We start from the raw sequence: 15,582 nt of genomic DNA, 5'->3' as shown, positions 1-15,582 counted from the left end.
ATTTGATCTCATGTATTTGTACCAGATCTTTTCTCTATTGTCCTTCTTCTCGCGTAGTCTCTTTTTTTTTTTTTTTTTCCCTCTTTCTGGAGTTTTATGATATCGGTTTTAGTCATTAGTCTAAGGCATAGCCAATTTAGGCACTAGGTAAATTAATCTCATATTCAATTATGCAATAATCAGCGCAAGCCTCCAGAGCTGTGTCTTGGTCTTGAAAAGCAACCCTACAATTGACTGCCCTCTACGGTCCTTTTTCACCTACCGAAGTACCGCCTCTCGACGCTCCTCAAGCCTATATATGTAATAGACGTGAATGAAAATGCCAATTCAAACCCCACGTCGCCGCCAAAATCAGTACCACATAGTTTCCCAATAGGGCCCGTATACCAGGTCTGCGCCGTGCCGAGAACGGCGCCGACCACGCCCACAACGAAGGCTAATGTGGCTGCAATACCGGGTGGCAATTTCTTCGGAATCATATAGTCGTCTGGTCTGTAGCCTTTGAACCCGCGTCGGAATACGAAATGCTCAGTCAGGGAGACACCCTGATAGATAGCGAGCCAATAACTAGTAAGCAAGAGAACATTCTCTAGCGCCGCCTCGAATTGTTCATACCCAGGTACTGCGACCGCAATGTAAACGGCTGTCCCGACAGCCGTCCAGATGAAGCGAGGAACGCGCTCCGTGCTGTATGCCAAGACTTGGAGAGACAATGACACCGAGTAGATGTTGGGACAGTTGTTGGCGATGATAGACAGCGCGAGTATTACAACACAGAGCTCTCCGAATCGACCGAGAGGAGGGACCAAGACCTGCGCCAGTAATCCACCAATACCAGAGTCAGAATAGGCCTCATCGTAAGCCGGAGTCGCGGATATTCCGGTCGCGACCGCGGCGCCCAAGAGCTCCGTGAAGATGAGAGGGAATAGCAGTCCTGCAAGCGTCCAAAAGAAGACCAAGGCACGAGACTTGCCTCCGGGTTGGTATACTGTGTAATCAGCCGCGACTGATGTCCAACCTGTCGCAAAGCCAAAGATGGATGCTGCAAATGATAGTACCGCACCAGCCTCAGCTGGGCCAGTAGCCAATGGAAGTCTGGCATTGAAGTTGCCGGAACGCGCAAAAGTTCCAAGCACGATAAGAAAAATAATAAAGCTTGGAATCCATGACCAATGTTCATACACATGTACCAGCCTGTAGCCGAAAGCACAGATAATCAACGTTGACAGAGCGATTATCAGGATGCCAGCGTAGCCCGGCACATCGTGATTGATCGCGTGGAGAAGCTGTGCGCCAACAATGACATTTACTGCTGACCACTACAGTACTTAGAATCAGTAAAGCTACGGAGGAGTGTAGGGTGCAAGCGTAAATCAGTACGGGACGCCAAAAGATATCATGCTCTCTAGGTGATCAACAGGAGAGAAGGTAACAAAGAATAAGGTCGCTCACTCCTATACATGACAATATATTAAAGCAGGCCACTAATTGCTGTGCTGTTAGTGAACAGACTACTTCACGCGTGCTGGGGTCATGGCTCACCGAACTTGACACCATAGTAGCCAAAGTACTATCAACCGTCGAGATCAGTACAGGCTATCTTCAACGCAGTATATGAGTGCGTTGAGGAAGTTTTGCTGCTATACTGAAGGCATGTTCGCGTAGTTTCGGGGTCACCGGAATAAGCAAATGACGCTAACAACTACTCACGAAGCGGGAAAGCACCATCTGCCTCAGACCAAATCTGGCACCAAAGGTTGAAAAGAAGCAAACCGGCATAACTCCGAGGATATTGACGAAGATTATTGTGAGCGCACTATCCAGATAACTGAGGTTGAACACAGGGATGGCAAGAACCCCTATTGCGAAGGAAGAGACAACCATATTGGCAGAGAGCCACTACACTCCAGATGAATTAGGATGGTGCTGTTCAATAGAGGTGTGTGGATAGCGTACCAATGTGCCAATCTGGCTCATGCTAGAGTCTGTCTTTTCATCATCCGGGACCCTCTCGATTCCTCGCTGTTCGATACCGTACCTGCCTGCAAAGGCTTGAAGCTTGGCGTGGAACGAATTGTCTTCCGTGGGCATATCGCTAGATACAGCTTCAATATCGCCGGCTTGGCCAACTTCAACGTCGATGCCCGTGGGCTCCCATCTTATGGGCTTCTCTTCTGCGTGAGCCATGTCCCGTATTCAGCTGAGGTACGATGAGTTTGGTCCTTCATCAACTGTTCAAGTCAAAGTCCAACTTATAAGTGCTTCGTAATATTGCTAGATCGAGCCCTAGCGGAAGCTGAGGTTCTGAAAATAGCGGAACGAACCGCCTACCTTAATACCGAGGAGGGTGCTGCGGGGCAGAGGAACAATTGGGGTGCATGACAGATGCCAGGATTGCAAATGCGGTTGAGTAATCGACATACATAGATAAGTTCAGTCGCGAACATGCAGGTAGCCTACTGCCTTCATGCTCCGCGCGTAGTAGTCATTGGCTCGGATTCCAAGATAAGGAATGACAACGACGGGGGGTGACGACTATGCCCGATGCGCGGTGCGCCACAGAACAGCCCTCGGATATCTAGGACCGGCTTCTTGTGCACCTAAGTTGATAACACAAAGGTCTTCAGACGTGGAGCTTCAAGTAGATACTTTGACAATAAGTCTCTACATGGTAATGTGCCGTCAGCGAAGGTCATCTTAGTAGCACCAGACCCAAGCAGACGGATTAGGATATCTTGTTTCAGAGGACAACATAAAATGTGGCGAAAAAAACGTCTCATCATCTAGGCCTCGGAATAGAATCAGCTCGCGAGGTCAGTAGCTATCTCATTATCCGGGACATAGTACTAAGTCCTCAGTGTGACAAAGTTCGTAAATACGGGCGTGTGTATGAAAGCTGCTCCAGAAGACTAGAAAAGAGCGGGGTCGATATTCACGTCATGACGATAACAAAGATGTCTAAAATGTAATTCTGCTATTAGAGATATTCATCTAGTTTCTCTTCCTGGTGGGAGTGGTGCATCTGCCTCCCAATGTTAAATCAAGGTACATGTTCACTGCGCTCCCCATCAGACTAAGCCTTATCTCGTCCAATCTTATTGACGTCTGACCCCCAAGCCTTCCATAGCTATTACTCCGTGTCTGGGACTTCTGGATTGTTGGCTCTCACTACCTAGCTTGGGATTAATACAGAAGCGGTGTTTAATTCTTTTAGACCAAGTATTGGTCAGTAAACAATCTGTACCTTCATAATCCATCATCCCCCCCCAAAAAGGTCATCTAATGCTCCAATACAGAAGCCAACCCATTTCTCCACTCCCTTACATGAGTAGTAGTCTAATCGGTAGCCACCCGTATGCCAACATGCTTTCGTGTCTCGGGAGTCCCCACGTGTACACAAAATCGGAAACTTTAGGCCCTTGCGGCGGTATCTTGCATCGGGAACCTGCAGGCTTCGGCCTTCTTCACTTCATACTGATCAAACATGAATACACTCACTGTACTTGGTTGGAGAATCTCATTCGTGTGATGATGTTTCTCAGAAATGGATGAAAGTTGTTGTCATTCTCTATCCGACGGGAGTGAGTAGTAGACACAACTGAGGCAAACACGAATACTGGATGTACCTCGATAGGCTAGGTATCTGTCTCAGTGGCAGGACTCATTGATCCATTCTCATCATACGTCCATGTCAAGGCGGGCTTACTAGATAAGCACTCGATTCATCTCGGGGTCTGACAAAGCGGTGAAGTCATCGTACATCGCAGAAACAAGCCTGCCTGTAGGGATTGTCCTACAATTCTTGCCGTAGGCGCGTAGCGCTGACTGAAGCACATCATCATCATCATCATCGGTTTCGCTTCGCAAATTTTGCGCACCATTTACAAAGCTTATGTCTTAGATCTCATCCATGTCTGAGCTGCGCACGTGGTATTAAGGGGCGAAAGAGCTCATAAGTCACATAGGATTGAAGATAGGACACGCATAAAACCTAAGTATACATATGTACTACTCTCGTCGATGTTATACACATAGTAGAGAACGTGGGAAATCATTCAAGCAATCATAACAGGACCAAAATTACGGGCAGATACTCAAGCAATTGATAGTTTGGAATCATATGTAGAAGAATGGATAGTTTCACTGCCACTGGAAACGTTATAAAGAAGGGTCAATCTACGCACCGCTCTAACATTGTCTGTATTGCTAGAAGGAAAGTGATATGTATCGTCCACACCTACTTGAACCTCACTGTCCCAAACCGCCACCAAGAGGAGACCGCGTTAACAATCCTTAGTATCTTATGAGACTTGTTCTTACCATTTTGGCTATAAGCATGGTACATAATTATGCCCATATTAACTAGTCATCCTAACAACCAGTCGACCCCTTAACCCCACACTTAACTTCGCCAAGGAATTGACAGGAATCCACTGTGAGGGGTTAGATAATAGTGTGCGGGGATGTAGGCGTGCTTGCCTTCTATTAAGCAACTATTACACTACATAGCAGTTCGTTAGCTTACATAGTAAACGGCTTAGATTTGGACAGCTCGAGCTTTGACATACTGGGTGCGTATGGGTATATCTACCCAGAGAAGGTCATGGTCCAGGCATCATCAACACCGTTTGCTTCTCACTAACACGCAGTAATACCTACTCGTTAAGTTTACTTCAAAGCATTCTATTAGCAGCCTGGTGAGGCAAGTTTCATGCCAACAGCTGGAGTTGGTATCCTAGGGCGCCCATCAATTAGCCAATGCTGTTCAATCTGAGTTAATCCGCCTCTGTTACATCGTATGTTGGTTACAGCTCCCTTGTTCCCGTGATCCGTCGGTTTCCAGGTAGGCAAGCCGCCGCGGCAGTTCATTCCCCAGGTGAGTTATTAGAACATCTACATCTACCGTGCTTGATTTCCGACTCACTCCCACTGTGCATAATATTTAGCTTTCCCCAGATTACGGAGTTACGGGGTGCACTTGCGATGTGGGGTGGGCATTGATGCGGAGAAGTTGAGTGCACACTGGTGCTATTATTGGCTACTGCTCTTCACAGCGACCTTAATACGCCCAGGAGGTTCGCAGTAAGCTTCTTCAGCATCATCATTACGACCTTGATTCACGATCCTCCCGTTCTTCAGTGCCCCATTTGGGAAGCTTGAAATCATGTCCCGAGTGACGCCAAGCCGTGATGAGGGGTAGACCAGACCGACGTAAGCATCATATCATCCCCCTGGGTTTAGGGAATAGTTATATGAACTATCTATTCATTGTTGTGGGAGCAAGTCGCGTTACAAACATTCGTGCTATTGTGTGATCCGATATATCGTTGTAGCTTCGGGTGTTGTGAAGTGATTATATCCAGACCAACGGACTCAGCCCAGTGATCAAATCAATCTGCTGGCTTGCCTCCCTCCCTATCTAGCAATTACTCACAATGTCGACTGCTGAGGCTGTGCCGAAGATGCACAAGGCCTGTGTCTATGACCAGCCCGGCACATGCTCCATTGCGATTCGCGATGTTCCCACACCCAAGCCAGGACCAAATGAAGTGCTCATTAAGTTGACGCACTCTGGAATCTGCCATTCTGATTACGCAATAAGTACGAGACCTCCCGAATAGCCGCTAGTTAACATTAAACACACCGCTGATGTATTTCATGAACAAGTGATGAACACTGTATGTATTCTACATAGATACCTGACGCTTATTCCAAGAACCTGCCCATCAGTCAGTCAGCTAATCGAGAATGTTGGCCATAGTGGAGACAGCTACCAGTCCCAACACAGACAGGCCAAATAGGTGGACATGAGGGCTTAGGCCACATAGTGAAGCTCGGCGAGGGCTCCGAGAAATTGGGTGTGAAAATTGGTGATCGAGTGGGTGTCAAATGGGTCGCCTCTGCAGTGAGTAATTCTCAATCCTTACCATGCGCAATACAGTTGTAACTTACTCCGGGCCTTGTAGTGTTTAGCATGCCGTACGTGACCTTTTCTAAGTCGTCATTTATCCCAGTCCAGACCGCGTAGACACACATTCCCCAATTATAGCTTGCTCATCAGCAGGATATCAGCTAGACAAGCTAACTCCTGAATCTCGATATCAGCGCCGTGTACCGAAAGCCTCGAAGGCTATTGCTTCAATCAGAAGGTTAGCGGATACTACACGCCGGGCACATTCCAAGAATATGTCATTGGTCCAGCCAAGTAAGTACTCGCACTACATACTTCGCAGCCCCTTCAGGCTATGCGTATCCGCAATTACACAATAAACAAGCATGTAAGCGATTTGAAGGCTAATCTACTCCCATTAGCTATGTAACTCCCGTCCCAGAGTCGCTCTCAGGTGAAGTCGGTGCACCTATGCTCTGTGCAGGACTAACAACGTGGTACGTATCAAAACCTACCGTGCCGGTTCTGGGAGCTGGACTTGGTAGAATGATCTATCGTCTTCCAGAGCTAACTGTTACCGCAGTATGTGAACTTTTGATCCAGAACATGATCAATATTATCTGCGTAATTCTAGAATGTATGTAATAAGGAACTGGACTAATACCTTTTTATATGGCAGACTCGGCACTCCTTAAATGTGGCGCGAGCCCAGGTCAGTGGGTCGTGATATCCGGCGCAGGCGGTGGTCTCGGCACGACGGCAGTGAGCTTAGCGGCCCGAGGCATGGGCTACCGCGTCATCGGCATCGACATGCCAGGCAAGAAACAAGACGTATTAGACTCTGGGGCAGAGCATTTCATAGATGTGACGCAGTTCGATGATGCTACTATCGGAAAAGAGGTCAAGAGGCTGACAGGCCTCGGGGCTAAGGCTGTGATTGTGTGTGCGAATAGCAACAAGGCATATGGACAGGCTGTTTCTAGTGCGTATTCCCCATTTTTCCATTCAATTTCCTTTACTGCATGTCATCAGCGGGCGCTCTGAGAGCAAAATGGGCGAAGACTTCCCTCTGTATAATTCGTATTCGTGTTTCGAGCATTATTTCTAACTCGCAAACTTCATACAGTGCTCCGATTTGGCGGTTCCTTGGTTTGCGTTGGCATGCCAGAAGGCGAGCAGGTGTCTATTGCCAACGCGTACCCCTCATCCATGATTATGGCTGGCCATAATATCGTGGTGTCGGCTGTGGGAAACCGCCGCGAAGCTATTGACGTAATGGAGATGGCTGCGCGCGGCGTTGTCAAGTTCCCTGTGCGGACCGTCAGCATGAGTGAGCTGCAGTCTGTTTTCGAGGAAATGAGCCAAGCCAAAGTCACAGGACGAGTTGTGATAGACTTTTCTGCTGCCTGAGGTCGTGCTAGGGTGTCGTGGCTGTGAAACGGAGCGAATAGCTACACGTATGCCTACCTAATAAATACATGGCATACGATATGTATCCGAGTGGTCGTATGTTGCGCCTGGCTTCTGTCACTTTATGCCCAATTAATTCTTCAGCTTGTATGTACTCTGTCATTTCAGGGTCAGCGTGTCTCTAATCATTGTCTTAAGTATTCTGCTTGCTTGGATCGCTCTGCGCACACCGGTAATTTAGGCATAATGCAGTTGTTTCAGCTGCCCACCTTAGCCTGCATATTTTCATTTCTGCCTCAAGTTGTTCGAATGATTAACCGCCTCATCTGTAGGCATATTTCCGTGATGGCTGTCTATTAATAGGCCGTAGTCAATCCAAGAGCTACACTGTCATAGCTGATGCTCCCACTCTAGAAATAGATGTAGGACGTACAAGCATAACCTTTACGTGCCTTCACAGTCTTCCAATGAACACTAAATCACACCCCGTATCTTCGACATCCTGAGCTATGACTGAGGAGTGGGAGGTGATCGAAATGCTTGGAACTCAGGCAAGCAAAAATCGTCAACGTAAATCGTGTAGGAAGTCAAGCAATATCACATTTCATTCACCTAAGCGCCTGCTCTAATCATTAACAAATAGAATCCATCACATATCCTTTAGTAATATATTCAATCCAAGAACTACTGGCCACTCCAGTCTCAGAATAAATATCCTGTATGGATTGTATGTGCAGCGAAATAAAGATATTATCTTCAGCCTGCTCCCCTTCCCCTTAGGCTTAGTCTTTCGTATTTCAGTCTTTACCCAAGAAAGGATAGCAAGCTGAAAAGCTTGTGGTCACTCTCGTCGTTGACCATACCCTGCACCTGCTCAGAGGTGAGGCTAGTACCGAAGTCGAAGTCGTCAAGGACTTTGATGGAAACAGTAGAGGAGTCGGCGTCCATGACAACGGCGACCTTCATGGAGCTATCGACGGGGCGATCGATATAGTGAGAGTCGCCCATACCATTGGCAAAGTGGAAAGTAGACTTGGCACGGGTATCACCAGAGCTAAGAATTTCGACAACATCCAGCTCGCCACAGCCGCCTTGTAGGGGGCTTTCGTTGTCACCCTTCCAGCAACTGCAGGAGGCGTATTGGGCGGTTCGTGGAATGGCAGCATTCAGCAACCAGTAGGCAGGCATATTCGCATTGAAGCCTGTCTTGCCGCTATCAGGCATAGAGAATTCGGCAACGAAAACCTTGGAAGCACCCTCAAATCCCTCTGTAATGTAGTTAGCTTTTGAATAACGTAAGTTCTTAGCAATCAAAGCTTCGACGTACTGTAGGCAACGGAGCCAGGGCGGGTAGCACCGCAAGACTCATCACAAGGAATATCGGAGAAAATGGCAATCTCCTGGGAGTCGTCGAGGAGCTTGTCCTTTAATACAGTAGGGGAAGCAGCGGCCTTTGCGCCATTCTCGTCCACATATGCGAGACTCGAGCCCCAGACACTATGGATTATTGATATTAGTCCTCAGCATATCCCAATAGAGCTGCTTGGAAATTCACTTACGTGTCCCAAGTACCAGATAGGCTGGGATCACCCACGTTGGCCAAGAAAACGAGGCCATCAGCTGTACCCTCAGCCGCGTTGTAGTAGGCAGTTCGCACGAAGTCTCCAGTGATAGGGCCTGCGCTGCTAGATTTGCTGCTGCTCTTGCTGCTGCTCTTGGCGCTAGAAGTCTTCGCGGACTCAGTCGACGTGGGTTCAGAGTCGGCGGCGGCGGCAGTGACCGACGGAGCCGAATCCGCCACAGCAGCATCGCCAGTTGGACCAGCATAGGTGTTGACCCATGACACTACTTGCCCATCAATCGTAGCAGTAACCATGTCACCCACGGCCCGCTCCACGTTCTGCTCATGGTGTTTCTTGTGCAGGTGCTGGTGGCCGTGGCGCTTCGCGTGGGCAACAGTCTGGGGGGTATCGCGCTTCTTACTCGTTCCGGGGGTGTAGATAGCCACGTTGTTCAGGTGAAGAGGCCCACGGAAATGCATCGAGAGCTTCGCAAACAATCAGCAAGGCTCAAGCAACGAGCCAACATGGATAAACTTACGCCCTCGTTATAAGGAGCAATAGGACCAGAATAGTCTCGGTCCTCGTATGTGCAGGTTCCAGAGTTGTCCATACTCGCGACAGCGCGGTACTTGCCAGGGATATCCAATCCGGTATACTTGATCTGCTTCACGCCACCGGGGCAGAAGTAGTTACCCACGAGATCTTGAACGGCATCGGAGCAAAACGAGCCGGCGGAAACCACCGAAGCGGCACCGCCCAAGAGGACGGCAGATGTGTATCTCATATTGAATGGTTCAGTGTCGTCGTATACGGTTATGGAAGAACAAAAATATCACTCTTCGGGATCGTGGGAAATCGCCGTGGTCGAAAGCAGAGTTGCAATGTACTTTTATCAGTCGATTCGTCGAGAGACAAACGCAACAACCCAGTAATAAAATGAACGTGGCGGTACTGTTGATAATCCCGACAACGGAAAAGACCGAACCTCAAGCGACTTTAATGAGCGGCGTGGTGATAATTCACCAGAACAATGAGAGAAATGCCAATTGCTTTCGGTAAGGGAAAGTTGACAAAGCGTCTAGAGGCGCAGGGTCAGGGTTAATGAACGCCAGAAGGGGACAGGCTAGACTACCAGAGGAAAGGGGAAAAGATCTCTTCAATTAGCTAGCTCAAATTAAAGAATAGCTTCTCATAAGCGAACGACAGGGAGGGAGTGAAAAAAAGGGGCGGTTCAAGATGTACGCCCCCATCCTCAGTGCAAAACTCGTCATCCTGTTGGTCCAGTAGGCAGGGATAGCATCAAATGAGCCACACCACCCAAGCGCCAAGCTCGTTCTGTTCCTTATTCAGTCCAAAAGTCAGGCGGCACTAGCCAGGTGTGAGCATTGTGTACCTGCGTCGGCCAGCGAGGACAAGGGCCAATGAAGGCCACCGGCAATGATTTGCAGGATCAGTCCCTTCGCCAGGTTGCATTCAGGGTGCGCTAGGACATCTACCTAGAACAGCGCTACCACAACGCCGCCACTTTACTAATTTAGGTAGTAAAAGTAAAAAGATTGGCACGGCGGTAAGTACATATAAATAAAGAGCTAAGGGAGACGTTCCAAGACGGCACGATACCTAGATTACCAAAAGTAGCTCAAATGGACATGATGCCATACATGTAATGTGTAATGTGTAATTGGTGGCAGACAGGGATATGACGGCGACGACCTGCCTTCGTTTGTGCGTTCACCCCTTACTTGGTAGACCAAGGTTCGACTGTTTCACAGCTGCGCCAAATGCTGGCTGGATACGAGGTGCCGCTCTTACTGGAGCAGCTAGACACAGCGAAGGTGGTAAGTAAAAAGTGAAGTGAAATCAAGATTCGGATCGCGGCCAAGACTTCTTCAATGGGTGTAGATAGTGTTTCGATCGACACGCGGGATTGACGTGGCCAAGATTCTAGTCGGGGCTTTGAGCGTTCAGGAACAGGAAGCTGCTTGAATTCCTAAACAAGTTAATGTATTCTAGATTGAGCATATTAGATGTACGACGTAATACGGTAGATATGAGTTGGGTGGCGTCGTCGTCGCTCAGAATTCCGTGTCCGATTCCAATATTTTCGGGGAGTATACCACTCTGCCGGGAATGGCAGACACCGAAGGGCGGCATACGTAGTACATTTCACGTATCTATTCCACACGCAGGCAACCTAAGAGTCGGGCGGATTGACCAATACCTTGTGGAACCGACGAGGCATCTTCGAGGTAATGTGATGAATCTCCAATGACTGGTTTGCATTGTCTGTGACCATCTGCTAAGATCTTAGCGCGAGCTCACCGCTGATATTCACTGTAGCGCCCGCTAAATCCATCACAGTGCCCTGGTAAAGATGGTACCCACATACCGCAACATCACTCCCTTACTTCCTCGAGCATTCATTCATTCAAACAACTCGATTCAGTTGGTTTCAAGTGTATGAGAACACGATGAGCCATTGGTTTTAACTACAAGAGATATCAATCCTCAGTCAACTTGCTCAAAACTGCGCGTAACGTCTCTATCCTAGATCTAGTAGCTAGGAGGTCGGTACCCTCCCTATACATACAGCTTTTGAATCTCAGAGGCACACGTGGCAGTCTCGCCCTTAACAGAATCCTCTGCTTACTTATTCCTCGTCTTCCTAAGCATATCATAAGCCTCAAATACACGTGTGCTTCCTCCTATGGAACATCTCCATGTACTTCGTTCCTGGACAGATGAGCACTTATAGGGAAATAGATGATCAAACCATATGCACAGGCCAACAGTTCCTTGGCGCAATCCGGTGGCTCCAGTATTGGATATTTGCAGATGGGTACGCTTCGGGTAGGTGGTTGCGTTATATGCCAGATCCCGAAAGTCATCAATCATGCGATGTCAGGGCGGCAGTATAAATCTCTTCCTTTCAACCATTTCCCCATCCACACCTTCCTCTTCCCATGCTAGTATCGCTACTGAAAGACCCCAATGAACTAGTTCATAATGGTATTGGCGTAACCCACGATACCTAGGTGCAATTTAGCCAAAATAGCTCATCACTTAATAGGTAGAAAGTGGCACGGCACGACCTGAAACACATCCTACCCTATTACGATATGATACAATCGTATGGCGAGGCTGGTTCAATTCAGCAGCCACGTGCTATCTGATCATGCCCAGTGTCGTCTACTCGTAAACCAAACATTCGTATGTTGGAAAAGGTTCGTATTAGAAAATTGCCGATTCTGTGTTCTAACACAGCCACGTTTCATGAAAACTGACAGACAATACGAGTTAGTCCAACTCCCAATTAACTACCAGGGCCCATCATACAAGTTACGCTCCAATCGAAATCCTTGCCCCTTCTCTTAACTGGTGACACTAAGTACACTATAGAGGTCACATTTTAGGCAGCTCAAAGTTGGCCGATTACATGAGTCGGATCGTACTAACTACTGATACGGTGGGTGCGGTTGAACCCCAGTCTTGGCACAAGTCGAGGTCTCGATCTTAATCAGCCCCCGAAGATGGTGTGTAGTGTATAAAACGTAATCATAATTACACTACTTGTTCGCGCGATTGGGGTCTAGTTTCTACGTGATCTTGCGACGCGTCGGCTGGTGAATACGCTCAAGTTGAACCATTCGCGGCGGAGCCTAGGGTTATGGGAGACGTTGGTTTGTCCATTAGCTATCTAGAGTACGCTTCGCTGGCCGAGTCTAATCGCCAAGCCACTGACTCGACTCCGATAGAAGTCGAGTCATCCACATAGGTGCTCTCCCCCCCTTGCAAGATAAAGAGACGGAGAAAGAAGAAAGATTGTATTTGTTGCACGACAAAACCTTCGCAGGCATTCGCACGCTCTCAATAGTTTCGGACTTGAACAAAGGTTCACGTTAACCCGTATGCGAGCGAATTCACAAGCTTCGCTATATAAGACTTGGAGCAATGCTTCGGTTCTTAATAATTAAGTCATCAAGAAATACAACCTTGACCAAGCGTGCTAATATGGCTATATAACCTCGGTTCTTGCTTCTCCCCAAAGCTTTAGCTCTACACGTTACGGAGAACCCAGTGATGGTTGATCTTCCCCAATCAGCTCTTAACATTTGCAAGCTTGAAACCTCCAGGACACAATCTCTGGAATGCACCAGTCGGATCATACTTAGAAGACACGTTCCTCATTTTATCAAGGCTATTGCCGCCGTAGCTTTCTAGCACCTTCTGTTCAGGGTTTGCATAGTTGAGATAGAGAAAGGGGCAAATACCGTCTATCACTGCAGCGGCGTATTCGTGAATGCCATCAACCGTCTCTCGAACTACTGGACCAGCCCACTCTGTCAGTTCAGAAGTCCAGACCCTGATGCTGGCCTGAATAAAAGTAGCATCGTGCGTATAATTTTCCAGGCCAAACATGTTGCCTCCAGCTGCTACTGAGTGCTGCGAGTAGAGTCTCGGGATCGGCTGCAGCGAGAGATATGCTGTAAAGTCCCCATCGGTTACCTTTTCTTCAGCCTGTTTAGCTAACACACGATACAACTCCGTTGCTTTGCTAATGATTGAGACATCGTTTTTGAAACACAGGGTGTACCAGACATTACTAGAAAATATGACAATAATCAAGACCAGACATCACGCTAGCGTTTGACATTCAATTTCAGCTTACTAGTGATCTGTCGACAACGATGTATAAGTCAGGACTTCGCGCAGGGTTGTCATTTTGAGATTGTCCATCACCTTGGGAATATCGGCGAGCCGCGCAAACGACAGCGGCCCCACCAAGACGAGGGATATGGCACACAGTGAGATTGAGCGTGCTGTCGCGGTCCCCGGATGCGCGAGCGGTGAAGTCGGCGACGGCCTCAGCAGCCGCTGGCAAGGCCTACTACACACGTTAGAGCCAGTACCTACTAGGCAAGGAAGGAAAGATTCTTAACCAATGTTTTGGGAGCATTTGGGAGCAATGAGTCCTAAACCAGCCTAAGAGGGAGATAAAAATTACTTTAGAGAACTAACCCCCCTTTGTGTGCACTGCGAAGCCATCCCAAATCGGGCCACTGAGCAATGTCTTCAAGGTAATTTTGGTAACAACCCAAAAGTTATTGCCTTCCCCTTTGAGCACTTGAAAGAGATCTTGATGCTCGCCGGCGTTGTCTACGATGACTATACGCCCGTCGGCGAGCACGAACTTCGTACGCTACGATGTTATCGCACGCAAAGTCATGACCCAAGCCGTAGAACGTGTTCCCGCCGTCGAGCAAAAACCCTCCTGCGCCAACTTCTGCCTCACGACCACCGGCCACGACTCGTCCATCCTTTTCAAGCTCTTCATAGACGTCCTTCCACTTAGCGCCCAGGCTTGTGTCCGCCGTGCCGGCTGCAACGTCGTAAGTAGTTTCTTTGAGCAGACCCAGATCGATTGTTGCGCCATTGTTGATGTTGTTGCTGCCTGCCCAGTTCATATGGTCACCAGCACGGATGGCAAATGCCTGGTCTGCATCCACGAGTGCTTTAACGGCTATAGCGACCTTGGATGTGGACCGTGGCTGAACAACACACCTAGGACGAAGTTTGGCGCTATTACAACATTGAACAGTATGGCTGTATGCGTTCCGCATAGCCTGGGCTCGGAGGGAGCAAGATGCGCTCTTGTAATCCAGCTGTGACAAGATACTGCCCTGCTGAGTTGCGGTCTCCATCATTGGAATTGGTAGACATAGTCGATGATATGACCCGTTACGAGTGTCTCTGTCATTTTAAACCTACCTGGACTACTTGTCGAGCGGTACAATGACCTGGTGGGATGTGAGGCTAGATATCTTAGTTAGGACTCCTCGCGAGGGACACACAGTGGCGGTAATGGCGGCTATGCCGTTGGATGCCCAAGCTATGATTAAGTACAAATATTGATTAGTACCTAGCATAGGGCTGATCGACACAACAATTTTAGCACGGAGGCAAGTAAATATGTATGTTATATGTGAGGGACCAGGGTTTTCTATTTGTCCGACGTTGTATCCGATTTTCTCTGCTTGCCTATTACATGTTGGGTCAGCCCCTCCTAACTGACCTCCAGACAGGGTTGTGAGAATAGTAAGTACCAGGGTTGGTAATTAGTCAGACTAAAGTGATTAAATGTACTGAAATAGAGGATATATCTGTCAAATATAAGGGGTTATATCTTAAGCTAGGATATTGGGTAAATGGGGATCGTAGGGTAAACCCACGTCAGGAAGATAAGGGCCCTTGTAAAATCTCTACGTAGTAAGGCGCGTTATATAAATAATAATAAGATTAATTAATATATATAAATTAATTAATTAAGATATAAAGATTATATTAAAATATTTAAATAACTTTTATACTTAGGATTAAGAATTTAAAAGTAAAGCTATTAACTTAAATTTATAATATTATATTACTTTAAACTTAAAAATAAAAATATTATAACTAAAATAACCTATAATATTTAAAGTTAAAAATTATTTAAAGGTAGTAAATATAACGCATCTCCCACTTAACCTGGCTAGCCAATTAAGCTGGCTACCCCCTTAACCTATATAAAAATCCAATGTTTTAATCTATAATAACTTGACCAATATTAGGCCCATAATAAAATGAATAATACCATTAGATCCGTTATTTAATAAGGAATCCAGCGGTATTTTTTACTATTTTTTATAAAATTTATTAAGCGAGATATTAAGCAATACGCTA

At 47.4% G+C, this 15,582-nt stretch overlaps 4 protein-coding genes across 4 annotated transcripts; 1 reads left to right on the top strand and 3 right to left on the bottom strand.

Annotated features, from left to right (window-relative positions):
- Nucleotides 1-120: 120 nt before the first annotated feature.
- F5B22DRAFT_427119 (purine-cytosine permease) lies at nucleotides 121-2,349 on the bottom strand. The gene is made up of 5 exons (XM_047971718.1): nucleotides 1,957-2,349; nucleotides 1,711-1,899; nucleotides 1,543-1,570; nucleotides 1,453-1,484; nucleotides 121-1,319 (listed from the first exon to the last, which is right to left on the bottom strand). The coding sequence occupies exons 1-5, from the start codon at nucleotides 2,185-2,187 to the stop codon at nucleotides 255-257; spliced, it is 1,545 nt and encodes a 514-aa protein (XP_047827124.1). The 5' UTR covers nucleotides 2,188-2,349; the 3' UTR covers nucleotides 121-254.
- A 3,086-nt stretch (nucleotides 2,350-5,435) lies between these two features.
- F5B22DRAFT_650204 (alcohol dehydrogenase-like protein) lies at nucleotides 5,436-7,300 on the top strand (the record flags this gene model as incomplete). Its single annotated transcript, XM_047979280.1, has 8 exons — nucleotides 5,436-5,601; nucleotides 5,668-5,678; nucleotides 5,762-5,905; nucleotides 5,967-5,979; nucleotides 6,106-6,205; nucleotides 6,313-6,527; nucleotides 6,570-6,872; nucleotides 7,017-7,300. 8 exons carry the CDS (start codon nucleotides 5,436-5,438, stop codon nucleotides 7,298-7,300), a joined length of 1,236 nt encoding a protein of 411 aa, XP_047827123.1.
- A 483-nt stretch (nucleotides 7,301-7,783) lies between these two features.
- F5B22DRAFT_427101 (putative TOS1-like glycosyl hydrolase-domain-containing protein) lies at nucleotides 7,784-10,249 on the bottom strand. Its single transcript, XM_047971717.1, has 4 exons — nucleotides 9,401-10,249; nucleotides 8,860-9,347; nucleotides 8,628-8,797; nucleotides 7,784-8,568 (listed from the first exon to the last, which is right to left on the bottom strand). The coding sequence occupies exons 1-4, from the start codon at nucleotides 9,644-9,646 to the stop codon at nucleotides 8,105-8,107; spliced, it is 1,368 nt and encodes a 455-aa protein (XP_047827122.1). The 5' UTR covers nucleotides 9,647-10,249; the 3' UTR covers nucleotides 7,784-8,104.
- A 2,711-nt stretch (nucleotides 10,250-12,960) lies between these two features.
- Nucleotides 12,961-14,483, bottom strand: F5B22DRAFT_638862 (uncharacterized protein; the record flags this gene model as incomplete). The annotated part of the gene is made up of 5 exons (XM_047977645.1): nucleotides 12,961-13,465; nucleotides 13,532-13,565; nucleotides 13,603-13,747; nucleotides 13,898-14,019; nucleotides 14,051-14,483. The coding sequence occupies 5 exons, from the start codon at nucleotides 14,481-14,483 to the stop codon at nucleotides 12,961-12,963; spliced, it is 1,239 nt and encodes a 412-aa protein (XP_047827121.1).
- Between the last annotated feature and the right edge of the window lie 1,099 nt (nucleotides 14,484-15,582).

Source organism: Xylaria bambusicola (assembly GCF_022495145.1).
Source record: "Xylaria bambusicola strain CBS 139988 unplaced genomic scaffold F5B22scaffold_51, whole genome shotgun sequence".
In the NCBI taxonomy this organism is placed as follows: Eukaryota; Fungi; Ascomycota; class Sordariomycetes; order Xylariales; family Xylariaceae; genus Xylaria; species Xylaria bambusicola.
Note: the sequence above shows the minus strand (reverse complement) of the source record. Positions and strands in the feature narration are given on the sequence as shown.

What these genes read in the sequence shown, in the direction of transcription:
- F5B22DRAFT_427119 (XM_047971718.1), bottom strand. Translation starts at nt 2,187, where the DNA reads ATGGCTCACGCAGAAGAGAAGCCCATAAGATGGGAGCCCACGGGCATC. An exon ending in AGATGGTGCTTTCCCGCTTC is followed by an intron (nt 1,571 to 1,710) that starts GTGAGTAGTTGT and finishes GACGGTTGATAG; the next exon opens with TACTTTGGCTACTATGGTGT. An exon ending in CTACTATGGTGTCAAGTTCG is followed by an intron (nt 1,485 to 1,542) that starts GTGAGCCATGAC and finishes CACAGCAATTAG; the next exon opens with TGGCCTGCTTTAATATATTG.
- F5B22DRAFT_427101 (XM_047971717.1), bottom strand. Translation starts at nt 9,646, where the DNA reads ATGAGATACACATCTGCCGTCCTCTTGGGCGGTGCCGCTTCGGTGGTT. An exon ending in TTGCTCCTTATAACGAGGGC is followed by an intron (nt 9,348 to 9,400) that starts GTAAGTTTATCC and finishes TTGTTTGCGAAG; the next exon opens with CTCTCGATGCATTTCCGTGG. An exon ending in CCCTGGCTCCGTTGCCTACA is followed by an intron (nt 8,569 to 8,627) that starts GTACGTCGAAGC and finishes ACTACATTACAG; the next exon opens with AGGGATTTGAGGGTGCTTCC.